Source organism: Pavona decussata, unplaced genomic scaffold (genome assembly GCF_977016875.1).
Source record: "Pavona decussata unplaced genomic scaffold, jaPavDecu1.1 SCAFFOLD_133, whole genome shotgun sequence".
NCBI classification, from domain to species: domain Eukaryota; kingdom Metazoa; phylum Cnidaria; class Anthozoa; order Scleractinia; family Agariciidae; genus Pavona; species Pavona decussata.
In genome coordinates, this window is record NW_028145546.1 from 235,537 (window position 1) to 261,484 (window position 25,948).

A 25,948-nucleotide genomic window follows, 5' to 3' on the forward strand; every position below is an offset into this window, starting at 1 on the left:
TGCAATGTTAATTTCTTTCGCCACTTCATCGTCTTTCCCATTTCTCAGTTTCCAGCGCACTCAAGCTTTTTAAAACATCAAAATATAGTCAGGTATGCCCAATCGCCGCAAAGAAAAAGAAAAATTTCAGAAAAAAATGCTTTAATATTCTCTTTTGAGATTTTGCTTTTTCTTTGCGGTGATTAAAAATGGCCATGTTTACATGAAGGATAAATTCATGCCTGGACAAATTTTTCCTCGGATGGCTGGTTCTCTGGATAAAAATTTGGAATGAAAAGTGAAATATGTGAAATTCATATATTTGAACTGCGGATGAAAAAATGAATAAATGAGAGACCATCGCAATTATGTACGCAATTTAAGCACCTGCGAAAAGAAGGCCTGAAGAAATCAGACTTGAACGGGATTCGAACCCGAAAATTTGGAAGGAACAAAAGTCTTCATCAACGTGGGACGAAAATTTGACCTTGTGTTGCAGACAGAAACAAGCTCGCGGAATAAACTCATTGGGTCCGTTATTAAAAGACAGTTTAGACGGTGTTTAACAAAACCACGTTCTAAGCCATTTTCAGTTTTGCCAACAATCATTTCTAAACATTGTTTGCTGTTGACGGTAACAAGAAGGGTTGCATCCCAGACTAGAAAACTATTTATCTCCCCAAAATAAACCACTTATCAACAGATTTGGAGGCCCACTGATTGTCTTAAGCCGCGGCCTAAGTTAGACTCTGTTTAAATAACTGGCCCATTGTGTTTGCCCCGTTACCATTCAAACATTTCAAAAATAATGGCCACACTCTAGCAAGACATCCATCTCGTCTGCTTAAGACTGTTCACATTCAACCGGACCAAGTTTTGCTCCGGCACAGAAGTAGAGCCAGTATAATGCGAACAGAAGCGGCAAAAAAAGGTACATACAGTAGTTGTGCCCTTAGTACCGTACGCGTGGGAACAGCTATGTACCTTATGCCGGAACAATTCCGCGTTACATGGCCACCTTAAATATGAATGCTACTGTGTAAACAGCAGTGTCTCGTGTGTGAACAAATGTCTTATGATGGTTGACAAGGAAAAAAATACGCAGACATTTTGATGAAATTATAGGATTCACAATTATCAAACGCAAAACCTGGAGAAAACACTATGGCTAAAAAGTGGCCAAAGTAGTTTTACAGGCAGTATCTGACTTTCCAAGTGACTCAGTTTAACGAAGTTGTGACAGACATGAAAGGGTTTCCTTACCTTTTAAGAGCCAGGCAGGATTTTTTCCGTAGAAGTGGACTGCTCTGTAAACAGTTTCTGCACGGGCTGAACATCCGTGGATCATATAAGTTTCAAAAAATTCTGGACCATCTAGCTATCCAGACTTACTTTCAAGTCGCTTACCTTCCTCTTTGATCTGTTTGAAGTCCAAGATAGGTCCATTGTGCAGCTCTAGACTGGCGAAAATCCGGAAGATTTAAAACAAGGCTAAACCAGCACTTTTCAGTTCGCAACTAGAATGCTTTGCACTGTGACTAAACAAAGGCGTGGAAATGCGCGCGCTCTTTATCAGCCAATAAGATTTTGCTTAGATAGTTGTCAATCAAGGACAAGTCCGCGCGCGGTCTACACTTGAATCGTGCAATCTGATTGGCTGTAGGGCTGCACGGTTTTCCTCTTGACTTTCCAGTCTGATCGACGCTCGTTCAAAAATTCCTTTTAAATGCCGTTTCTTCGGTAAGATAATAGGATAAATCGAATTGACCAAGCTTTAAGATGTATACCTTGGCCATTTTGACTAGTATTGGCCTCTTTCATCCCTAAATACGATCGCGCGCGGCAGTCGGTTTTGGGATAGTCGCATTTTAGCCCCCGAACACTGGAACTTCACTTACCCAGCTGGGTCAGCGGTTTTGAATTGAAAACAAAATGGTGGTCACCCGGAAAGCAGGTGCGCGGGAAACCGTTGTTTACTTGGAAACGAGCGAATATTGGTTACATAAAATGTAATTTCATTTTAATTTGTACCTAACATCTGACTTTGGAGCGTTTATCTACTGGTCAGTGGAACGAAAATGATAAACAACGGCAAATTTCCGCAATTATAGTCGTTATTAAATCAAAGTTGACCTGGCAAAATGGCCGTGCTGCAGATCGAAAAGTGCGAACTACTTGTTTGAGATATCATGGTGAGTAATTTGACTTTATACGAGTGTCTTCAGCAAGTTTCTTTGGAAAAGTACCATGGCAAGTTTAAAGATCGTGGTATTTTGGATGTTGGTGGTTTGCTGTCGCTTACAATGCAAGATTATCCAACCTTGGGAATTTCATCAATGGCGGACCGGCAGAATCTGTTTTACTTGATTCAGACTATAAAAGCGTTGCAGCCATCCTCCCAGGAGAGACAATTGCGCAGTGGAACGAGGAATGACGGTTTATTACAACTGGAGGACTCAGCGGTGAAAGCAAAAGGTATTAAAAGAAAACCTTTCCCTTTGCGCAGGGGGGAGGGGGAGGGGGAGGGGAGGCCACAGGCTCTCATCCTATCTAGCCTTGAGGCCCTGTTAGGGGGGTCTGTATGTCCCCTGTCTGAATTTCAAACCTTTACATGTCCCAATTTCAGAAAGGCCGCATGTCGCTGTCGGAATTTCGTCTAATGACACTGACGTCGATGTTGCAATTTCGAAAATTCCGAATGTTTCTCCAATGTAAATGCATTGTCGTAATTCTGTCGCCAAAACGTACTGCCTTGGGATAACAGGAGCATTATCAATGAAATTCAGTAATCAGTAGTCTTCAAAAAGGCGAGATGCGAACTCAGGGAGAAAGGATAAACTCGGTATGTTTCCACCCAGAAGACTCACGAAACGATTAACTTTTAGAAAATACAATCTCATTTTCTTCTGCCCAAATGCTATCAAGTCGCTGGCTTATTTAAAATCGCCAATGTCGCTGTCCATTTTGCTTCTATTTTTGTCGCTGTCGCCATTTCACGGGAGCGTTCTTGTCGTTAGTTGTCATTTCATTTCCTCCATGTCGCCGTTTCATAGCCATGTCGCCTGTCGGAATTTACCCTAACAGGGCCTCAGCCTTAGGCTTTGTCTGGGCAGTGACCTATCTTAATTCTTTTCATACATACAACGTTCAATATGCTTCATAGTAGTGTTTCAAATAGAAATGTTTGGGAGAAAGTTGTCGAGTAGAATTTTCTGTGGTGAAAAAATGCCTTTTTTGATGTAACACAAGATCTACTGGATAACTTCTTGTCATAATGCTAACAAAGTTAAAGAATTTAGGGGTCATTCCAATAAAACAATAAAAACGGTAGGTCATTGACTTAGTTTTGAGATAATTTGCAAAAACTGAAATTTAGGGGTTGTTTTTGTAGAGCTGACCTGTTGCCATGGTAACCACTATGATGTCAGAACTAGCCTTAAAGTATTGCCTAACAACTGAGTTACAAAGATGTTTACAGTTTGTCCACATGATCAGATACAATATATTTTTTTTAATCTTTCATCATTTCACAAACACTACAACAATGAAAAACCCTTTTGACTTAATGTTGCCCACTTTCCCTTTCCAGTGAGGCCTATAAATGAGTCCCAGCAAAGTTATCATTACAAAATGCCAGCGGTAACTATGTGTAAAATTTGAACTTTTTAGAGAAGAAGTCAGGTGCAAAAAGACCAAGAGAAGCTGCAGAAAACAGTCCAGTGGCTGTCAAGATTAAAACAAAGACACTGGACAAAACGTCTGGCCCCACAAGGCTGAATTCTGCGTCAAGGTACAAATACGAAACTACATGGCTTGCAGGTCTCAAGTTGGACAGAAAGTCATTGTGTGTGGATCAATATATTTTTTTTTCAATGTGGTGGCTTTGAGTTCACGAGTTTGCATTAAATAACACAGCATTGTCAATAATATTATTCTTCAATCATGAATTATTTTTCAGTCTGATTTTTTTTCCAAATATTTGAGTAAATTGTATGCAGTGTATGCCACAAAGTTAAGAATTATCAACAAACCAAACTACTACTTGTGAGTAGTTGTGCAAAGGTGATATCAAAGGATTGTGATGTTTCTATATAATTGTTGTTAATGAGAGGAAATAAAATGGAAGCTTGAAGTTGTTGTTATATTAAAGTCTGGTTTAATTCATTTTCTGATTGTTCTCAGATCAACAGAGTGTGTAAACACAGATGGGTTTTACAACTATGGTGTTCCCAGTAACAAGCCTAAACAGTCACCGGTCAAGCGACACCATTTACCATCAGGACATGGCCCATCAAGAATTCAAGTGTGTGTTCGTAAACGGCCACTGAGCCAGGCTGAGATATGTAGCAATGAAGAAGATATTGTGACAGTTACCGGCAATAACACAGTTGAATTGACAGCTCCAAAACTTGCTGTGGACCTAACAAAATATACTCAGAAGGTATACATGTACTAACAATCCAGATTTTAACTTTATTTTGAAATAATTAAATTGTCAGTTTAAAGTTGTTTGGCCATAATTTAATTTTGTGTATGCATGCCTTTTCAAAAAAAATAATTGCTACCGGTAATTAAAGATGATTTTGCAGTGAAACTAATGAATAAACCACATGCTGTAATGGTAATTAGTTTAATTAATTTTGTGGTTTTCTCTTGTGATTTGATGTGGTGTCTGATTGGTCCCAGAAGAATTTATTACATTCCTGAAATAATTCTTGGTATAAGCAGTTTTCTTAGTTTCAAGTTAGAACTGTGGAAGCTTTTTTGGCCTTAAAGCTTCTAACTTTTAATGATTTACCGGTATCTTTTTGGTTTGTACAGTATCAGTTTTTGTTTGATGAAGCCTTTCATGAAGGATGCAGTAATGAAGAGGTCTATAAGAGGACTGCCCAGCCACTTATCAAGACAATATTCAACAGGTACTCTATTTCTCTATTTTTGGTGACATGAATTTCTGACTTGTAATGTTGATGGAAAATGCACTCAATTGGCTCCAGTTAATTGAATCAGGGTTGTAACATTATTTTTTTTTTAGACCTTCAATCAGAGAGAATCAACATTATTCATCATTCTTCTTTTATTTGTTTTGTTTCATTCCTATTTTTTTGTTCTCAATTTCATTTTAATGATGTTTGTTTGGGAAATGTTTATTATTCTGCCTATCCTTCCTGTCATCCATCCATATATCCATTCACATCTTTTCATCTTCATTTGTTTGTTCCTCTTTCCCTGCTTCTGTAATTGCTATAATAATAAATTATTTTATTTTCTCATTTGAAGCTTCCTCAAATCACCTGTTAGGGAAAAGCAGTCTGACTAATGACTAACAAAACCAAAAAATTGTAAATTGCTCAACTGGGTGAATCAAGTAAGTTTGAATGATCGAACCCTCTACAGTAATCTACTAGAAAGTCCTAAGCTTGACTTCAAAATCTTTTTGATCGTGTGGTTCCAGCAAATATCCATGCCTTCCACATAGAAGGTCACTGGAAAATACGGAGAGGGAGGGGTCTCTGCGAACTGAACATTTTTAATGAAAGAACACGTATGTTGCTAAACTGTAATTTCCAGAGGTAAACTTTACAATTTTTTTTTTCAGGGGTAAGGCTACATGTTTTGCTTATGGCTGTACTGGAAGCGGTAAAACATTCACGATGCTTGGAAATGAGGATGTTCAAGGAATTTACATTCTGGCAGCTAGTGAAATATTCACCATCTTGCATAATGGCACGTATGGTGATGGACTTGGTTTATGGATCAGTTTCTATGAGATTTATTGTGGTCAGTTGTTTGATCTCTTGAATGGGAGAGCCAGGTATGATGTGATTAAATCTCATTACATGTATCATGATGATTATTCTGTTGTTAACTCTTCTGATCTATGAATTCTCATGTGCGAGGTACTCACAAATAATTTATAAAAGTTTTTGCTAAGCAGTCAATTTTTGGTAACTAAAAGGTAACCTCAATCAATATTATTGATAAGCAAACTAATTTTGCTGTTATATTCTAAAAGCAATATAGTCAATGTGAAAACCTAGTGGCTATAACTATACCCAAAATATGAACATGGTTGTATTTAACAGTTTTGAGATATAAAGAAACATGAGCACATCATCAAGGTTCGTTAGGAGGTATGGATATTTTCTGGAACGACATATCAACAAGGAGGCTGTTGGCAGGATCTCTAATACTGTCTGAGTGGATAAAGGCTTGATCTACAGCAAGATAATTTATGCATGGCTCCTTAATGCTGCAGATTATTTGCAAGAGAGGATGGCAACCACCAAGTATGCATTGTTGGGTTAACAGAGCGGCATGTTCATAACGTAGAAGAGCTTATGGAGGTGTGTGCTGTAAATGCTAACCCTTTAGCCCCTAATATCAAAGAACAAATTTTCTTTAATTCTCATGACCTCAGGGGTTGAATAAGCATTAATATTGAAAGGAGAAATTTGATGCTGATTACTGTTAGGGCTTAAGGTTACCCGGTACCTTCAGAGGTGTCTTCAGAGGTGTCTCGCGTCCAAGCGATGTAGCGCGTCTGGTTTAAACTGTAGATACCTGAACCCTTATATCAAATTAAAGCTTATAGAGGTGGCTATCCAACTAAACCAAGAATTTTGAAATATAATGAATTGCAGAATTTTTAGCGCTGTTTTCTCGAATAAATTTTTTTCACTTGGAGGAGCCACTTCAAAGAGCTAAAACTCAAAAGGAATTTGTTCGTTTGCCTTCAAATTTGGACAGTAGCTAGTTTAACATATAAACAACAAAAAGATGTCTGCTAATTTTTTCTTTCGAAATATTTTTTCTCCAAGAGCAATTTTTGTACGATTACTCTACATTTTTTCATCCTATTTCGAAAATGCTCTATAACTTTTTGCTGGGATTGAATATGGCAAAACGCAGACACGTTTTTTTTGCGCTTTTGGTCCGGAAACTGAGGAGCAAATTGAATTAGCAGAAAACAAAATTCACTTTGACTTGTAGCTTTAAAAAGGTGATTCAGACGCTCGCAATTAGAGGTCATGAAAAATTTGACAATTTATTTTATTTCAAAATTTTTGGTATGGTTTGATAGTCAGCTCTTTAAGCTTTAATTTGATATAGGGGTTTAGGTATCTACAGTTTAAACTGGACGCGCTACATCGCTTAAACGCGAGACACCTCTTAAGGTATCGGGTAACCTTAAAGGGTTAAGTCATTCTAATGTGTGGTTTACAAAACAATATCCATGCCCTAATTCTTTTCACGGCAAGTTGTTGAACATTGCAAGGGGAAGAGGGTCTAAAAACCCAACTCTTTGAAGGGACGTTTGAAGCTAAATGAGGCCTGCCTCGTGTGCCACTTGACATGAAGACAGTGGAGATGCCAAACTGGAATTTCCAGAGGGGTAGCCTGGGTGGGGGGATTTAGACCAAACAATCTCCTATGAGGAGGAGTATAGATATTTTTTGGAGCAACACAAGTTATAGTGTAAATCCAATGTCTCTGATAGAACTGTCAGGAATCACATCATTCTGTTTATGAACACTCAGATTATAGAGTATGGTGGAGGAGTGAGGAGCACAGGAGCTACAGGTGTGAACGCTGATTCCTCACGATCACATGCAATCTTACAACTGGAAGTAAAAGTTGTAAACACAGGAGAACATATTGGAAGGTAATTACATCAAGAAAATAAATATATATTAAATAAATATAATTAGTGCTTAAAGTAAGGGACAGTTTGCAGATCAGAGCTATCAGTTTTAGTTTGGATTAAGGTGTCTTGTATTACTTCCTACATTACTATTTTGTCCTATTTAATATTCCTTATACATGTTTCTGATAATCACAGATTTTCCTTTATTGACTTGGCTGGATGTGAGCGAGCGGCAGATGTCACAGATACTGACAAGCAGACTCGTGTGGAAGGAGCTGAAATTAACCAGAGTTTGTTGGCAGTATGTAGAGCATATGTATTTTCTTGTCAGGTGGTTAGCTAATCATTACATATATTAACAAGCTCACATTTCCTTACACTTTGAAATTTGTGAATCTCTAGTTAAAGGAGTGCATTCGAGCTCTTGACTTGGATTCCAGACATACTCCATTTCGTCAAAGTAAACTCACTCAGGCAAGTATAAAATTTAAAATGGCTGTCTGTACTTTTTTATATAAATTTATAACAGTTACTGTTTTTCTTTTCTACTTATTTTCTGCAGGTAAAACATCCTGAAACCTGAAAAATGTAATTGTTATTTCTACATATAGGTTCTAAAAGATTCTTTTGTTGGAAACTGTCAAACATGTATGATAGCCAATATTTCGCCCAACAAATCCTGCAGTGAGAACAGCCTCAACACACTGAGATATGCTGACAGGTAAGGCTAAGATATTTATTAAGCAGAGAAATGTGGCTGCTGACATACTTATGTTAACTTTTTTAAAATTAAATTAATTAAAATTTAATTTTCAAATTAAAGTTATTATTAATAATTATTAATTATTAATTATCATTATTACTACTTAATTATTGAAATAAGTTAATTGGAAAGACCAGGATAACAAAAGGTAAGTTATGAACTTGAATAAAAAACTCAACACGCATTAATTTTGACATGTTTCAACAGTATCCACTACTATCATCCAGACAGTACAGAACATGCAAAGTTGCATGTTAAAGTAACTGCCCAACATCAGATGCTGCTAAAACATGTCACCAGAAAGAGCAGAGTTTAATTTGTGTTTTTTCTTCTTGTTGACATAACTAAATTTAATTTTTTGCTTTAAGGATGGTGCCTATGGTACTTTTGCTTCGGCGCATACATTCTGGGCTTCTTGCAATTGGTCTGAGAAAGTCAAGTTTCTTAATGGTGGTGCCTGCTTAAACAGAGATATTTTTTGCACTGTTTATAACTATGCAGGAAAAGCAGGTCTTGGCAGTAAGGGATATTGAAATCTGAAAAGAAAATTAGGGGTAACCATGCATTTTTCAGAGATTATAATTAAGCTTCAATTTGGAAAAAAATTCCATACATTGTTTTGTATTTTGGTGCCTTTTTGTTGTTGTTTAATTATCTCTACAAATTCATTGTTACCCCCAATTTCTTTGTGGATTCCAATTGATCGCCCTTGCTAAGATCTGCTTTTCCCGAGTGGTCATAAACCGTGCAAAAATACTTCGGTATTAGGTTTGGTTTTTGGTTTTATCAATATTGACTCGACAGAGATATTATTAGTTTAATCTAAGGTTAAGTTGTTTGTAATGTAGATGTTTGTACATTTATTGTGATAAAGTTGTGGACCCCTCCTTGGGTAACATTTTTATGCTGTTAATACATTTACTTGGAAAATTTACTTTTTAGAGTAAAGGAGCTGAAAAAGGACACCCCATTAACACCCATTGGACCTCGGCCAGTTACTGTACCTGCAATAATTACACCTGGGTTGCCTGTTGACAAGACCGGTGGTTTACCTAGAGTACAAATACAGGTATTTTAATAATTATATCTAGTTAAAAAATTGCAGCGAGGTTATGATTTGAAAACAATCTCTTGAAGCATGTTTTTGTTTCTTGTTTGTTATTTGTCTTTTAGTCACTAGAAGCAACAAATGTGTCACGGCAACTAAGAAGCTCTCCAAGAAAGCTCAAAATGGCCAACATTGAATCTGATGGATCCTTAAGACCAAAGACATCATCCGCAACTTTAACAACATTATCACCTAGAACAAGGGAATCTGTAACATCGAAGCATGCATTAGTTAATAACTCAGGAAATGGCCCTACTGGGTCGTTAAATGCTAAGAAGCAATTAGCAGTGCAACCTCAAACACTAAGACCTCAAACTTCACCAGAAGTGGGGACTGTTAAAAGTCAACTAGTGGCAAATAGAGCTCAAAACAGGTTAAGAACGTTAAAACACAAGACTAATAATACCACTGAAACCAACATCATGAAAACGTTGTTGGAAAAACCTGAAGAACGGCCTCCAGTTGTTCAAGATGCTTGTGAGGAAAGCAACACTACTGTGGACATTTTGGTAGTGTCTGAATCCAGATCAGGCTGTCACAGTGTGCTGTCTGAAGGTGCTCTGCCAGGTGCTTGTGTAGAACAGGAGAAAGAAGATATAGACAGAACATCAAACACAGACAAGCCATTAAAGGACTCTTCTCCCCCATCATTCAACAATCGCTATGGTAATGGAATCAAAACTAGGCTAGCAAAGCTGTTTAATAAAGGAAACACATGTATGCAAGAGCCTAAAGTGATAGAGCCTCAGCAAATTCATGAGGATAGAAACCAAGTTCCTACTCTGGTACCAAACCTCAATGGTGTTCACTATCCTACCAGGTTTGAGATGACATGTACTATTCTGTAAAGGATGTTGATTGAATTAGATAGAGCGGGGGAGCAATTACATGTAGTGTCTATGCTATGAAAAAAGGAACATTATTCACTGGTTTGGTACAATGTATATACAAATGGGTCATATCCTAAGAAAAAAATAGTAAATCTGGCTCAGCGTCATTAGCAATGCCATTTTCTGTTGATTCGTTTGATTTTCAATGCATTGAGAACACTTCATGTATGTTCCTTACTTCAAGCTTCAGCTGAAGTCATCTTCAGAAAATCATCTTCATCTAGACTATAAATTGTGACTCACAGTGTATCTCTACCTGTTTCAGGCAAATGGCTCAGCTCCCAGCCACTGTGTCAGAGCAAGATGAATCTCACTTGAGTCTTGCAGAGGAGCAGTTTGTGGCATCACACCACACACAGCTAGCCATGGTAACAGGACTGTGTCATGAGGAGATGGTGCTTTTAAAACAAATCAACAGCGGACAGAAGGTACACAGCTAAATAAACAATTTTTAGGAAGCGAGTAGGTTTGATGCGGAAGTCAATAGTGCAATAAAGATCAATGCAGACTGCCAGTAAACACAACCCTAGCTTCCCCCCTCAACCCTCTATTTGGATCTATCCCTGACATTCTCAGGTGGTCATAATTGTTTACTAATTTCTGTGCATATCTAAACTTACACAGGAGTTTGAAGACTACATGGTGCAGCTGGACAACATTCTAACAAGAAAAGCAGCTTGTATAGAAACTTTACGAGAAAAACTGTCAAAATTTCCTGCCCGGTGACAGGGGATTGTGAAAAGTTGAGACTTGAATGAAAGTCTCAGTTTTAATTTATTTCATCTCAATGAACATATGAATAAAGATGAAATTGTACATGAAAGGTAGACGTTGAAATGAGGAAGTGACAAAATGCACCTGGCAGTGACCAATGCAATCAATGCATTATAAAAAATTATTAAAAAAAGGTTTCCATGGGTAACTTCTGTGATGCTGGTACAGTGCTTGACAAAAAGATAAACCGTTTTTGGAACAAAGGTAACAAAATCATTACAAGCTACCTGGCAACAAGGTAGATATGGGTCAAAATCGTGTTGGAGCTTTGAATTTTTTCCACCACTTATTTGACACTAAACTAACTCCCTTCATAACTGTCAGGATCATTTGTCATTTCTTTTAATCTCTGCAGTTTTTATATTGAGTTAAATTCACTCATTTTATGTTTTAATTTATATTAAGTTGAACTGAGTTCTTTCCAGCATTTCTTGACATATTTATTTAAAAATCAAAGAGAAGACAGTGTTTTATCAAAAACGTTTTTTGAATCACATGTAAAATTTAGAATCTCATTGTAAAGACATGTTGTAGGTTAAAATGAATCCCAGGTTAAAATGATTTCAACCTAGGTTGAGTTGTATTTTCCTTTGTTAAGGTTGAGTAATTTACATCTGAAACAAATGAAAATACAAATCAACCTAGGTTGAAATCATTTTAACCTGGGATTCATTTTAACCTACAACATACACACAAGATATGACCAGATATGGTTAAAACAACTCAAACATGCATATATGGCATTGTATATACACTGTACATCATGACTAAACCACTATGTGAGAATTACTTTGCAAAGTAAGACTGTATAAAAAATACATCTACATCTTGATAAAGTACTAAGGATTTCTGAATAATAATAAAAAAACGTTTGTCCCAAAATGATGGGCAATGAGTTTTTTGGGGGTCCAGAATGACCAGGTTCTGTTAAAGAATGTAATTTATAAAAACAATAAATTATATATAAGATACATATACACTAGTAATAATCAAAGATTAAGGACTGCATTTGATGATCTCGATCCCAGGTTCTCCCTCCTTTGCCAAGTTGGTGATGATGTCATCCGCCCCTGCAAAATCTGCAGGGATGCCAGATACACGTCCCAAGATCGATTGATTTGTTCACAGGCAGACCACCCTTTGTTTGTGTGGTGTAATTACTGTTTAGAACTTGAGACTTTGTATTCACGCGACATGATCAGTTGAAATTTTTACTGAGTGGAGATATTTTAAGTCACCTTTTACCTTTATGCTAAAATAAACTTTCAAGAAAATGTTGATTGAGTCGCGCGTGGTGTTTTTTTGCCATTCCGAGCCGTAGAAACCTTTCTCTGGCAAGTTTAGTGTTCAACAGTGTTGATGGCCTTAACAGTACACTCGCCAGAGATAGGTTTCTACGGCTCGGAATGGCAAAAAAAACACCACGTGTGACTCAATCAACATTTCCTTGAAACTTTATTTCAGCATAAAGGTAAAAGGGGACTTAAAATATCTCCACTCAGTAAAAATTTCAACCGATCATGTCTCGAGAATATAAAATTTCAAGTTCTAAACAGTAATTACACCACACAAACAGAGGGTGGTCTGCCTGTGATTCGTTGATTGTCCTATACAATCTCGACTCCAAATGCAATTAGGAGTGCATTCTTTCTACGTTGAATGCAAATATTTACACACTGCTTATACATCGCTGTTCTAAGTGCAATAAGCCGCTTCATATTAATGCTACATATTTCATCGAACTTCTTACTTTTATTACAAATTCTGACAACTCTACTGCCATAATTAAGTGGGCTATCTAACGTCCAGCTTCCAATATCCTCTTCAACTTCAAGCTCCAGCATGACTTCTTTGCCACAACAGGGCATGTTGGGTAGGGCTTGAGACAGCTTGTAGCCTGGATGGATTTGGAACCGATCATACTGCCGTCCATGTTATGTAGTTTTATGCTGACAGGTTGGCTATTCTCAAAACCAAAGCTATCAAATTCTCCAGCAGACGTTTTCTCTTCCATCTTTCTTGCCGTTCTTTGAAACGGGGGCAGCAGATGCAGCTTGCCTCACTTGTACACTTGAGGAAGAAGACTGTTAAAAAATGCTCTCTGAAATCTTGAATGGCCTGGGCTTTGAAAATTTTGAATAAACCCAGACAGGCTTAGAAATTCTAGCATGGCTGTAACTTTCTAATTTGCCGCCCTTGTCATCCCCACACATAATGAATGGCCACTCTTGCACCTCCCCACCACATTAGTCTGGCATCACTCCTACCCTTTTCTTGCCACCGCTCCCCCCTCCCTTAGTAAGAAATGATACTCAGGTTAACTCTCCCCCTCCCCATGATTACAACAAAACATTTAACACGTCCAGGCTGTAACAGTAGTTTTTGGAGATTTTTTCACTTGCAACAGAAGAACTTCTCAGTAAGTATCAGTGTAGAATTTCGCAGTATTCTTTAATTCTTCGTCCACTTCTCGTAATGCTCTTTGCATGGTACCATGTAACAGCCGACACGCTGCTTCAATGGGCAGCCACTTGAAATCCTGGTGCTCGCCGGAAAGCCGTACAGGTGCATCATAATCCTTCACTTCTGCTAGCCAGTAAATCACAGTTTTTGGTTGTCCTCGCACGTTGTACTTCAAAGTTTTTTGTACGTGTTTAATAATGTTGAAACTGCTTTCGTTTAGTCCGGATTCTTCTTCAGTTTCTCGCAGAGCTGTCTGCATATCTGACTCCCCTGGATCAACATGGCCTTTAGGCGGCGTCCAGTGATGCCTTCCGTAAGATGTCTGCAGCAGAAGGTATTCAAAAGGTCCGGTAAAATGTCCCCGTCGAAAAATTATCAATCCGGCTGCTCGAAGCTCAGAAGCCGCCATCTTGGATTTTCTAAGGAAACCGCTGACCGAAATCTAGTGGCTCTTTCAAAATTGTGATGTTCCCACTTCGTGTAAGGTTGGCAGCAAAAAGAGCGAAATCTGTGAAGTGAAAGTCACTTTTTATTTCTAACACAAATGACAGGTGTGTTGAGCTTGTTCTGGGATAAAAATGATGCGAAATTTCATCGTGATGGCTCCAGCATGTCCAGGTCAATTAATTAAGATTAAATTTAATAAATGTTATGAGGGATCCAGGTCAGATATATTAAAATTAAATTAAAAAAAAAAAATGCAACAGAGGAATAGTCTTCTTTCAGTTCTGCTTCTCTCTCTGCCCCACCAAACTGTCGTCTCTAGATTCGTATTCCAAGTTTCGATATCCAAGCTTTTCAATTGATACACAGACCTTTTCAATTCTGTTTCTTTCAGTTTCTCGAACTTCGGTCATGATTTATTCAAAAAATGATAATTGTTCATTATCTGCCTCCATTATCCGTCACAATGGAATGTTTTAATTACTGTCACGGCCTTTTGCCGACACGCCGGTTATTTATTTACCAAATCTTTTGTCAACTCTTTAATTTAACTTCAGGTCGGCAACCTTTAAACAAGACTCCTTAAAAAACCAGTAAGTATTTTTTTGGTATTTAAGAGGATGAAAATACCGTTTTGGTTTGAGTCGGAGTGAGTATCGGGTGATAATTAGCGATATCATTTCCATGCCTTTGTTTCTATGGTATCTATGCTAAGTGATCGATATTTCGATGATCAACAGTTTGGTGAGGCAGTCCCTGAGATGTCAGCAGGTCAATATCTATCCAAAAACCCCCGTGAAATGAGGCCAAAGTGGTGAAACCAACAGAGGTCTTGGAATCAATAATATTTACCTCTTGCATGGAGAGAACAGAGTCCTACTGAATCAACAACGTCGATTGCAACTTGCTAAGGACTGTTGCGAAATTTCTTTTGATCGTGAACATGGGACTTACAGACTCGAAGGAAAAACAGTGCAACTCTGAGGACAACTCGAATTCAAAAGACAGCGAGATGCTGCCGACTATTTTGCCTCTTGATAGAGAAGTTCGCGTTCATTTAGTGCCCAAGTTTTACACGTCAGAAGAGAGAGGTTTCAAACGAAGTTATTGTTTGTTAGTGACACTACAAAAATATATGGATCTACAGCGAGCAGTTGTAAAGTGGGACCAACATCTCACCGCAAGTGTCGAATTTCACGAGCAAAGACTCGGAAGTTTTTCGGGTCGCTCGTCGATTCTTAACCGGGGGTTAAGATCTCCGCGAAATCGCTCGTTGACTGTTAATTCAATCAGCGGAACGGACATCGAGGTGACCCAAGTGACAGTGAAAGAAAATGATTCACTTAGGATCACAGGGGTTTTCAAGAGGGATCTTGGAATTATTGAGGACTTGACAAGTTGTGATTCGTTCGATCTAATACTGTGTCCCAGTTTTAGAATACAAAGCCAATCTTCGGATTGGTTCTTGCTGGGAACATTGTACACTAAACATGCAAACTCAAAACACAAGAGACATTGGCGGGCGGCAGTGCGAGCCAATTACACCTGAACGATAATATTGCACTCGAAGAAGGTTTTTTTTCTGACTCGAGATTGTGCACGCTTGAATTAATGCAAGTATAAGCACTTCTAGATTACAAGAAAATCAAAGTTTTATTGTTGCATTTTGTCATTCAAAAGTTTGTTTACATCTCCGCGATTTCGCTTACTCATTTCTTATCAAATTTTGAAAATATTGATTTATGAGATACCATGCCCTTAAGGTGTTCCAAGCAGGGGTGTTTTATGACGTTATCTGAAAAAGATCACGTTTTCTCCTAGAGAGGATTCCAGTTTTTAAAGCGACTGCATGGCAGCTAGAAAGTACTGTAAACATTAGAGAATCATTTATGATTTCAGAGATATATTCTGCCAAGGCTTGTTAGGCAAATAATAAAATACTGATTCACATAGCAATTCAATCAAGCATCACTTAAGTTCATTCAGATTAGGACAACTGACTCTTGACGTTGGTGAATTTAATTCGACATCCATCGAGTTATACTATAGACACCTCTGAAAAGTCCCTTTTGAAGTTGCCTTTAATGGTAGCTTAACTACAGAATGTGTACTTTAGAGTTCAACAAAGGTTTCTTTTACTGTATTCACTGTAAATTGACAGAGATGATTATTTAATCAGTCAAGTATTCATAACTAAAATTTTAAGAAAAAAATATTATGCCAATGGCCATAGTTTACCTAAGGCGAATTTTGAACTATGATTTCAGTCTCATTAAACTGATTATTACTTTTGGACACGTCTTTTCTGTCATAACGACGAAGCTACAATTCTGTAGCGTTAAGCGCTTTGTTTTTTTAGGCTTCTTAATTGATATTGCAGAGAAAGATTTGTTTGTTTGAAAGACAATAAGCGTTTTTCCTCTATACAAATATATACAACACAGAAGCTCTCTATCTGCATATGTAATATTGGCGGCCAATGTGTTCACTGCAATAAAATGAACGCTAAACCAGAACAAGAATAACCGTTTAACTATGTGTGCAAAAAAAAAAAAAAGATGTGCTTAAAAAAGCCAGTCAAGGGACTCACAAGCTCCATGGAATGTTACCGCTTCCATAGCAATTTTAAATAAAACACCATATTTGTTTCAAAATGAAGCGGTTTTGGCAAGGCATATATCTGGCGCCGAATTAACAAATGTAAACAGATGTAACGTACGCGCTTTCTCAACGGAAATGACTCAATTCCGCTCGTACTTTTTCCGTGTTATTGTGAAAAAAAAAAAAAAAAAAAAAAAAAAGAACAGGTCAAGGGCAGTGTTCTTTGGTCTATTCTCTTATATACCGTAACATGACGCCATAAAATGCCCAAAAACTTGGCAGTGAAACCACTCGCCTGCGGCTCGTGATTCCACTTGCGTTTTGAACATTTTTTGACGTCATTAGCTTATGTCAATGAAATCGCTCGCCCGTGGCTCGTGGTTCTACTTAAGTTTTTGAACATTTTATGACGTCATTTTACGGCCTATGAGACCATAGACCATATAGAAAACTGCCGTCGATTGTTTTTTTTTTTTTACACTGAAAAAGTACGAGCGGAATTCACTTCATTTTCCGTTGAGAAGGCGCGTGGGTTACATCTGACGTCGTTGTCCGTACTATTGTAGAAATTAGCCTCGAGCCAATCGCGCGCGGGGATTTTGACAGTTATTGTAAAATAGGTCTGAAAAAGAATGCAAAATTTTGCAAAATACAGCCCCTCTTGTTCGGGCCCTGAAGCCTTTATGCCTATTCACCTGCGTTTTTTCTTGGGCTGTCCGTGTCTTTTCTTCCTCTAGTCCTCACCCTTGAACCATCGAGAAGACCGAAATAAAAATCGCGGTGGACTTAATTATGAACGCAGTTGGGTGGGATGAGGTAGCCTATTTCTCGTTACGAAAAAAAGCTAAGTTTATTGACTGCTTTGTTTGTCGCCGATTAAAAGCTTTAGCTTTTCTCTCGTTAATTATAAGAAAATCAATCTTTTATTGTTGTTTTTGTCTATTAAAGTGCATATGAAGCGAAATTAATGTTTGAGCAGTTAAAAAATATCAGTAATACGTGAAAAGTATGATTTCAAAGTTTGAGTTGTATATGGGGAAATTTGACGATTTGACAAGCGCCGAAAGTTGGACAGCTGTTTAACAGTACTCACTCTAAAGCCGTGAGTTCTCTAGCTCGCTATATCTATTAGAGTGTCAGGGAATATTTTAATTAAAACACACCCATTTCAATAAGCTAGCTAGATCATACCAACTTTTGTAACTTCCTTTTTAGCAGCAGAACTGAATCACATCTGCATTTCCGCTACTACAGTTTCGCTTACTTTAAAGAACTTCAGAGTATTAATTTAAAGCTTCGTTTCTCATTTTTATAGCTCTTGTTTTATATATTAGATTGTAAGCGCGGTCTCTTTGTTAAGAACACAATTATATTCCTTTTCACAAACTCACGAGGACCTTACAAAGTTTCCTTGATACATTCATGTTGCCGCTATCCTTAAAAAGTCAACAGTCATACCAAAGAGCCAGTTGAAAGGCGAGCTCTTGTTTGTTGCCTGGAAATTAACACCATTTATTCTTGGCTGGTCATTAGAGTGATGCTTTTGGCACGCGATGGAATTAGTCAATATAAGCCTCTATATCTGGCGCCAGATTTGCTAAAGCTGGACGCCTAATTAAGTTAATCCGCAAAGCGGACTTTATTGTTCATGTTACCGGTGAGTTTATTAAAAGTCCCGCCATTATCGTATACATCTCTGGCCCAAAGGGAAAACAAGCTACTCTAATAATCAGCGGTTTAGTTTGATTTCAAAAAGCAAAACATTCCATTAGCAGGCGTTTATTCCTATTGTTTGTCGGGGTGCTTACTGGGTCCCCACAGTTTTTGATAGGAGAGCGTAATGCACCAAGTGAAGGTTTTACTTTTCGACCTTCCCATGAACTCTTGCGTCACTGAAAGATCGTCCGTAGAAAAATAAGCCTCTTGGGTACGAGGCAGATCGTGGGAAAGCATTCATACTGTTAATAAGTTAACTAGTAATGGTTTTCTCTAGAGCTGCCCCCGCTTTTGAAGATCTGTTAAACACCTGTATATGGTTTTTACTGGATGTAAATACTGTGCATACGAATGTTAAAAAAGAAACGTTTGAATATTTATTGAAGTTAACATCCATGTAACTGGTTACAGGCCCGTAGCAGGGGAAGGGGCAGGGGGGCTTGAGCCCCCCCCCCCCCCCCAGAATTTTTGGAAGTTAAACAACAATGTGCCAAAAAATGATAATTTATAACAGATTAATGTGCACTGATCAATCAGTCTTGAACTCTGATGCTGCAAGTGCCTTTTCACGACCTTCAATAATTTGTTTACTACCTGTCAGTTTCTTTAGCTAACAGTTTGTTTTTATATACAACGGCAACGAAGGCACTCCTACCTTGTGAATCGGAAATAAGAACCAAAATGGATCCAAATCAGCCAATCTCAAACCGTGAAAGCTGTTGAAATAAACTACTTGTTTTTTAAGACATCCGCTCATTGATAGCAATATAAATGCCCTTAGTTTATAACAATTTAGTATTCGCGCGTTGTCGAAAGCCACACAAATACGTCCTCTCAAGAGCAAAATTTTCCTGCAGTCGGATTCTCACTGCCCGATTCCAAATTTCAAAGAGAAAGAAAAATTTGTCCTCGTTTGTTTACGTCCTCCTTCAAACGTGAAATTAGGAAATTCCACGTGGTAGTCCGCGTAAAAAAAAAAAAAAACGGCAAAGAAATGCACCAAAAAGTGTGACGCAGGTGCAAAGTTATTGATTTGCTTACTAAATCTACTGCTTTTTTATGTTCTCGTTGCATCTTAAACTCCCTAATCTGTCTGTTTTTTTGAGGTGACGGGCCGGGGGGGGGGGGGGTGGGGGGTGGGGAGAGTAGTTTTGTTTAACCATTTTTCTCGGCCCCCCTAGTTATTTTAGCCTTGCTTCGGGCCTGCGGTTAGCATATTTCTCTGTAAATTTGACATTGAAATCTATTACAGTCATATAGTTTTGTTTTGTGAAACAGCAACGTATTGTATGTATAATTATGTGAACTCGTGGTTTGAAAGGCTGCTAAAGATGCAGAAGATGGCGAAACGTAACTTCGCGGTTGCAAGACCTTGACACTCTGCTCAAAACGCGAAATGCTGCTAAATGATGGCGAAGGCTGCAAGACCTTGAAACACTGCTAGAAAGAACTCGAAATGCTGCTAGAGGACGACGAAACGCAAACTGTTGCTCGCAAGACCGTCAAACGCTGCTCGAAGACCTCGTGATTGCAGAATGACAGCCACCCGACAGCACCTTGCGCGCTTGCTGAAATATTACCCGAGACCACCGTGCGCGCCTAGTTTGATCAAATCGAGAGTTTTTTTTCGCATACTAACAAATTTACTTACAGTACTTACTTTCTTACATTTTGAAGTTCCTTATATGTATACACGCGGGGAATCCTAGGGTGCCTGGGCCAAAACCCTGCGGGGGCAATAAGTTATCCAATATGGTCGCGAGAAGCTCGCACTCAAACGCCAATGAAAGTGGTGAGGCGTCTATTAAGTTTTAACTGCCGATTTTTGGCTTTGTGAAGGAACCTAGTTTCTCTTCTATGGACTTGAGCCGAGGGCCTCAATAGCCGGACTAGCAAGCAGAAAGAGACGCAAATTGAAAGATTAATCCGCTTCGAAACGCGCACATAAGCACAGGAGAAAGCGCGAAGATGTCCCTGCCATGCAATGACCTCAAGCCCAAGGAAACATACACACGAACATTGTGTCGGAATTTTTGTGGTTCATACTTGTCAAATAAAAGCAAGCACTTCGGGAATAAGTATAAACAGAGGCATAAGAAAATGGGAAAGATTCCCTTTAATGGTTGTGCTTATCTCACGGCAGTTCACAAATGATTTTTCTTGCAGAGCAGCGGCAATCGCAGGGTGCAGTTGTACAAAGAGCGGATAACTTTCCATGACATGTGCTCCAAGTAATAAGTTTCATCCGCTGGACAGCGCCTTATCCAAAATTTGCACAACTAGGGCGTGCAGCTAAATTCGGCAATAACGGCGAGTTTTCGTGGTAAAAAAGATGAAAACACAATGATTGTACGGCTTATTTAATAACTTATTCAGTTTCTTCTTTCTTCCATAACGTCTCAATGCTCGCTCACATTTGCCTGTTGTTCCACTTGCTTAGTTCGCAGGGAGGGAGGGAAAGGTGGCGAACGGATCGCGGATGCGCACGCAACATGTTTTCTTTTGATTGTATCTTGCCCCTCCTTCCTACAAACGGTGCCCCTGGAACACGCTATATTCACAATAGCTGAAAACTTAAGCCAATTATGTCACATCTCTGTCTTGCGCACTGCATTTTTCCAGAGTGTCATTCTGCGGGATTTATTAGAGAAAACCGTGGTTCCTCTATACATTTTTTTCAGTTTAAATGTATTTCGCGGTCCTGATGTATCTAGCCCTTGTCAATAAGTGCTGTGGTCCACAGTTCTGATGAAGGTTCCACGGGGGTCACAATCCCGTCGGGGATACGAGATGCCCCAGGGAATGTCTCGGGTACCAGGAAAGCGTCCCACTGTCGTCTAAGGGAGAAACAATTTAAGATTGTGTTAAAATTACCTCTGTCAGAAAAACAGAGACGTAAACCCTTCTAATCACATAAATTTTCAAGCGTGTGAAAGATAATGTTAACTTCCTTCGCGAACTCAGATCTTTGTTTTGTCCATTGTTCGTGACATGTGGAAAAAGGCCCCATCCAGACTAGGTGCCCGTGCGAAAACCGCCAACAAAGAAAGAAAACATCCTTCAACATGTTACTTATTTGTTTCCGAAAACTATTAATACTCGCACGTTTATTTTTTCCAAGCTCCTCATGCAATCAAGCCTTAACCAATCGCACGTGCAAGTGATGAGCACGAGGATGCTAATTAATACCCTTCTCTGCCTCGCAGATCAACTCGCTTTTTGATTGGACAAGCAGTATGAGAAAGCCAACAAAAAGACGCCGGCGCACTTTAAATGTAGCAAAAAGATTTCAAGGTTTGGAAATTTCCGTGTCAAATAGCGTTCGTGTCTGTGGGATAGCGCGGGGTTAAAATCTGCTTGATTAAAAAAATCTGTAGCATACCACAGACTATTGTTGCCATCAAGCTTGCGTACCTTATCTGCAGTAAGGATGGTAAACTATGTTCAGCTTGTTCATAGTAGCTACGAAACCAGTCCATCGGGTCTGACAGACCTAAAGACGCTAAAAAGGAGGAAAATTAGAGAAAAAGTCAGTATTGCTACTTTTGATTAGAAAGTTGAACGGCTCCACGATGAACAAGAGCAATGGCGTTGAAAGTTCCCTTTGCAATACGGACCACAAAGTTGGACCGCTCAGAACTGAGAAAACGTCGAAAGTCTACTAGGAAACTTTTCTCAGCTATCTTTGGCCTACAGCTCGAAGCGCCTGTGAATGCTTTGTCTCTTGACAAAATTTGTGTTAATTTGATTATCAGTAAATTTCAGTAAGGGCCATAACTTACAATAACATCTCGTTGAGTCGTTTTGGGGAATGTAAAATTCTTTAGTGAACTAAGTTTTTTGTTCTTTTCTCCTTCTTTTGTTTTCAAGCCTCAGGACTTCGCCACGAGCACTACAAAAATCTGGCAAATAAACCTTCGGGGAGCAGGGATGGCGCAGTGGTGAGAGCACTCGTCTTCCACCAACGTGGCCCTGGTTCGATTACCGCACTCGTCGTCAAATGTGGGTTGAGTTTGTTGTTGGTTCTCGTCCTTTCTCCGAGAAGTTTTTCTCTGGGTACTCCGGTTTTCCCCTCTCCTCAAAAACCAACACTTCTAACTTCCAGCTCGATCTGGAAGGTGTCCCGAATAAATGCTCTGTGTTAAATAAGTGATTTATTTGTTTTATTTACACTTCTGTCCTGTCCTGTACCTTGATTTTTTCTTTCGTTTTCCCGTCGTTCCTTTTCCTTCTCTTCCTCCTCTTCAGCTAACATGACTCTTAGTGTCTTTTCCTCTGCCTCGTATAATTCCCGTCTTGGAGTCATTACGTTCTCCAGCCACTTCACTCTTTCTTCAAACTTTCGATTCTGTTCTTCAGTTGGCTTGATGTAAACTCCTGCACAATATTACCAAAGCACAAATCAGCTTGACTGTTTTAATAGGGAGCTTTACTGTTTAGCAACGACTACGGCGGCGACGACGAGAACGTCAAAAGAGCAAAAGGCTTAATAACAAAAACAACAAACTCTGCACGTTGAGTTGAGGTAGTCTTCTCGGTACAATGTTTCCTGAAGGAATTAAAGGCCACATACAAAAACTCCGGTTAATCTGAGCTAAAACAACAAAACGGTTATGCTCCCAGCCCTTCTTAATTATACCTTTAACTTCAGCTTCCTGTTTCCTGGCTTCTCGCAGCTTTCTCAGCGCTTTCAACAGGTCAACAGCTTTCGTTGCTTCGGTTTGTTTTCTTTTTACCTCTCCTAGCACCCCGCCTGCTTCGTGCTTCATTGACTCTGCCTATCAACATAAAGAAATAACAATAAAACAAAAAACAACTAAAGTAAAGTGGGTGACCTGGGGTACCTACTATTTGCTAAAAATTCTTTAAGTTGTCCAGAAAATACAGTGAAATCCCGTTGTTACGGGCACAATTGGTCGAAACGTAGTTCGCTTTTAGCGTTTATTTTTATAGTTCAATCGTTCTCCAAGAACTTACTGATACACAAATGTAAAAAGAAAATTAAAAAAATATGTACCCTTCGTTTTGCTTCATCCTCAGCTATAATCTTTGATCTCCATTCATCAATTTTTAGATGCAAAGCCCTCTTTCGGTCCTCTTCTTCCTTTCTTATTGTGAATTCTTCCTTTCTTCTCTTTTTTTGCCATTCCTAAAAATAATTTTAAAAAATGCTTTAAGCCAATGGTAAAAAATATCTGATGACAATAACCCTTCAGAAATATAAAACCTGCCGTATAAAATTGAGAAACCTATAATAAAAAACAAGTTCATGGTTCTTCTAATACTTTAACAAACATCTTACCCTTTTCTTCTTTCTTTTCAAAACTCGTTGCTCTAAATGTTTCATTTCTTCAGGAGAGGATAATTGAGCCTGAATCTGTTCAACTCTTGCCTGCAGGAAAAAGAGTACTTGCTTAAAGTTGCAAAAGTGATCTTATCCAAATTTTCCTTTAAAATCCATTTTCTCCTGCTCGAGCCATAAAGTTTAATATTGCTTGTGGCAGCAGACTTCTCACCTTCAATTTTTCAGCCTTGTCCAGTTCCTGTCTCCACCCAGTGTCATTTTGACTTGTTGCTAGTGCAGCTAGTTTATCTTTTTGAAGTGATAATTCAGAAATCAAATGCACCCAGTCTGCCATGAGTTTCTTGGCTTCATGAAGCTGTTATGATAAAGCAATAATAAAACATGCACTTAAAACAGAGAAGTTTTTAATATCTTACCCAGTGGGGTGGAGGGGGGGATGCAGGGTGGGAGCCTGGGAGAATGGGGGACAGAGAGGTATGGGAAAGACTAGGGCAGAAAGTTGGACATAAATGGAGAACAATAACTTTTGAATTCCCATTTTTTAATGCATTAGACAATTATCAAAAATAAGAAACCAAAAAGGAAATGTTATTTGATTTGTATTTTTAGAGCCTATCTAAGGCCATTGACAAATGGTACATATGAGCAAACAAGCATTTGCAGGTTGAGACAGACTCACTTCCAAACCCTTTCAGGGTGACTAGTGTTTACATCATTGGTCACAAAAATGTCAAGCAGTATGTGTCGCATAATGTCCAAAGTGACATGAGTGAGCAAGGCTAGAGCTATGTCGTCAGACTAGTTTATTCAGTAGACCTTAGAATTTTTCAGTACAGCAGGGAAAGATCCATGCAAGGAAGACCATCTCAGGAGTTCACAGTCTCCCAAAGAAAAACAAAGAACTAAAAACTTTACCATGTGATACACGTGAGGATGTTGAAAGTGAGTGATGTTTAATGAACATGTTGAAGAGTGCAGGGTGGTTTGTTTTGTGACCTGATTTTTTTCTTTCCATAAGTCGAGATCAATTCCAATAAGAATGGGTAGACAAAAGGTTTTGAAAGCAGCCAGGAATATGACTTCATAGAAAACAATTACAAAATTTCCTTGAAAGGCATATGATGTTGTTAATCTTGAGCAAATCAGATCTAAAAACAAATGGAAAAAACTAAGAATAGCAAAGATATTTATCTGAGGGTTAAAAGCTTCAGGAGATTTACAAGGTGGATCGAATAACACAGAAAAGGATGTGACAGGAGAATAAGGTAAGGGAAGTTTCCCTCCCCCCCCCCCCCCCCCCTCACCTTTTACAATCCACAGTCTATTTCCCTAGCAGTGATGTTACCATAAATAAGTGACTGGTTAGTTTTGGACCCTTATCAAGTTAATAAATTACCCAAGTATACTGAAATAATAATTAGTGATGACATATGTGTGAACCTTCAAATGGCTTGGTGCTTCTGTTTGTTTTCCTTGTTTTCCAATTCCTCGCTCTTTCAAAAAGTTATGGATCCATTCCTGGTTGGTTATCTCTTGTGCTCTTGGTCCTGAATTGTGCTGAGGTTGAATAACTGGTGGTCCTGCAAGGTGCACCATAGGGGTTGCCATGTTGCCTGGCAACATTGGGGGAAATTGCATAGGTGTTGGTGGTGGAGGTGCTGAAATGGGCCCCGAAAATGGTGCTGAAAAGGGCCTTGGCTGTTCATGCCCCATAGAAACATAGCTTGATGCTTGGGTTAAATCGTTTTTTGAAAGTTGCGGTGGTGCAGCAGGAAAAGGCGAGGAAGAACTTGACATTTGTGGGATATTGCTGTGCATATTCGTCTGAGAGTTGCTCGGAAAAAACTGCAACTGACCAGGAGCTGGAAAGCTGATGGAGTTTGTATATTGTTTGTCCGTGTTCGCGAGTTGACCGGCTGAAAATGGCTGTCGCTGAACGTGAGGGAAAGGCACGACCATTGGAGGCTTGTTTTGTTGCATGTTGCTATGATTTTGATGAAACTGTGAATGGAATCTTTGCGTACTGTCAAACATAACATCCCGACCTGGAAACATTTGTGGAACATCTTCTCGCACTGAGTTCACTGATGTTGAGTTCAATTGCGGCGAAAATAAATTATTAGGAGTAGTTCCGGGAAATTTTGTAGGTAAAGTTGGATTTTCAGGCGAAAATGACGCTGGAATGTACTGATTGTGAGGTTGAAATGTTGGTGCAGGAAAGCGTGCCCCGTCCGCCATTTTGAAATTGACCAATTTA

General features: G+C 38.8%; 4 protein-coding genes across 4 annotated transcripts; 2 read left to right on the forward strand and 2 right to left on the reverse strand.

The window, feature by feature from the left end:
• Positions 1–1,908: 1,908 nt before the first annotated feature.
• Positions 1,909–11,427, forward strand: LOC146467999 (kinesin-like protein KIN-13). Its single transcript, XM_085124768.1, has 14 exons — positions 1,909–2,454; positions 3,649–3,769; positions 4,162–4,420; positions 4,801–4,898; positions 5,579–5,794; positions 6,239–6,326; positions 7,521–7,645; positions 7,823–7,928; positions 8,030–8,101; positions 8,239–8,348; positions 9,333–9,459; positions 9,564–10,318; positions 10,654–10,816; positions 11,013–11,427. Exons 1-14 carry the CDS (start codon positions 2,169–2,171, stop codon positions 11,112–11,114), a joined length of 2,628 nt encoding a protein of 875 aa, XP_084980894.1. The 5' UTR covers positions 1,909–2,168; the 3' UTR covers positions 11,115–11,427.
• Positions 11,428–12,508: 1,081 nt separating this feature from the next.
• LOC146468000 (bis(5'-nucleosyl)-tetraphosphatase [asymmetrical]-like) lies at positions 12,509–14,213 on the reverse strand. The gene has a single exon (XM_085124770.1). It carries the CDS (start codon positions 14,032–14,034, stop codon positions 13,579–13,581), a length of 456 nt encoding a protein of 151 aa, XP_084980896.1. The 5' UTR covers positions 14,035–14,213; the 3' UTR covers positions 12,509–13,578.
• A 301-nt stretch (positions 14,214–14,514) lies between these two features.
• Positions 14,515–15,750, forward strand: LOC146468001 (uncharacterized). The gene is made up of 2 exons (XM_085124769.1): positions 14,515–14,662; positions 14,810–15,750. The coding sequence occupies exon 2, from the start codon at positions 15,013–15,015 to the stop codon at positions 15,616–15,618; it is 606 nt and encodes a 201-aa protein (XP_084980895.1). The 5' UTR covers positions 14,515–14,662; positions 14,810–15,012; the 3' UTR covers positions 15,619–15,750.
• A 4,981-nt stretch (positions 15,751–20,731) lies between these two features.
• LOC146468002 (uncharacterized) lies at positions 20,732–25,945 on the reverse strand. Its single transcript, XM_085124748.1, has 8 exons — positions 25,132–25,945; positions 23,903–24,046; positions 23,689–23,778; positions 23,404–23,535; positions 23,026–23,164; positions 22,578–22,763; positions 21,801–21,888; positions 20,732–21,223 (listed from the first exon to the last, which is right to left on the reverse strand). Exons 1-8 carry the CDS (start codon positions 25,927–25,929, stop codon positions 21,097–21,099), a joined length of 1,704 nt encoding a protein of 567 aa, XP_084980874.1. The 5' UTR covers positions 25,930–25,945; the 3' UTR covers positions 20,732–21,096.
• Positions 25,946–25,948: the final 3 nt, after the last annotated feature.

Bases quoted from the DNA above. Each gene is read 5' to 3' on its own strand.
- LOC146467999 (XM_085124768.1), top strand. From the start codon at position 2,169: ATGGTGAGTAATTTGACTTTATACGAGTGTCTTCAGCAAGTTTCTTTG. The intron at 7,929-8,029 runs GTATGTAGAGCA...GTGAATCTCTAG, and splicing joins TTAACCAGAGTTTGTTGGCA to TTAAAGGAGTGCATTCGAGC. The intron at 8,349-9,332 runs GTAAGGCTAAGA...TTTACTTTTTAG, and splicing joins ACACTGAGATATGCTGACAG to AGTAAAGGAGCTGAAAAAGG.
- LOC146468000 (XM_085124770.1), bottom strand. From the start codon at position 14,034: ATGGCGGCTTCTGAGCTTCGAGCAGCCGGATTGATAATTTTTCGACGG.
- LOC146468001 (XM_085124769.1), top strand. From the start codon at position 15,013: ATGGGACTTACAGACTCGAAGGAAAAACAGTGCAACTCTGAGGACAAC.
- LOC146468002 (XM_085124748.1), bottom strand. From the start codon at position 25,929: ATGGCGGACGGGGCACGCTTTCCTGCACCAACATTTCAACCTCACAAT. The intron at 23,536-23,688 runs GTAAGATGTTTG...AATTATTTTTAG, and splicing joins TGAAAAGAAAGAAGAAAAGG to GAATGGCAAAAAAAGAGAAG. The intron at 22,764-23,025 runs GTATAATTAAGA...AATATTGTGCAG, and splicing joins ACAGGAAGCTGAAGTTAAAG to GAGTTTACATCAAGCCAACT.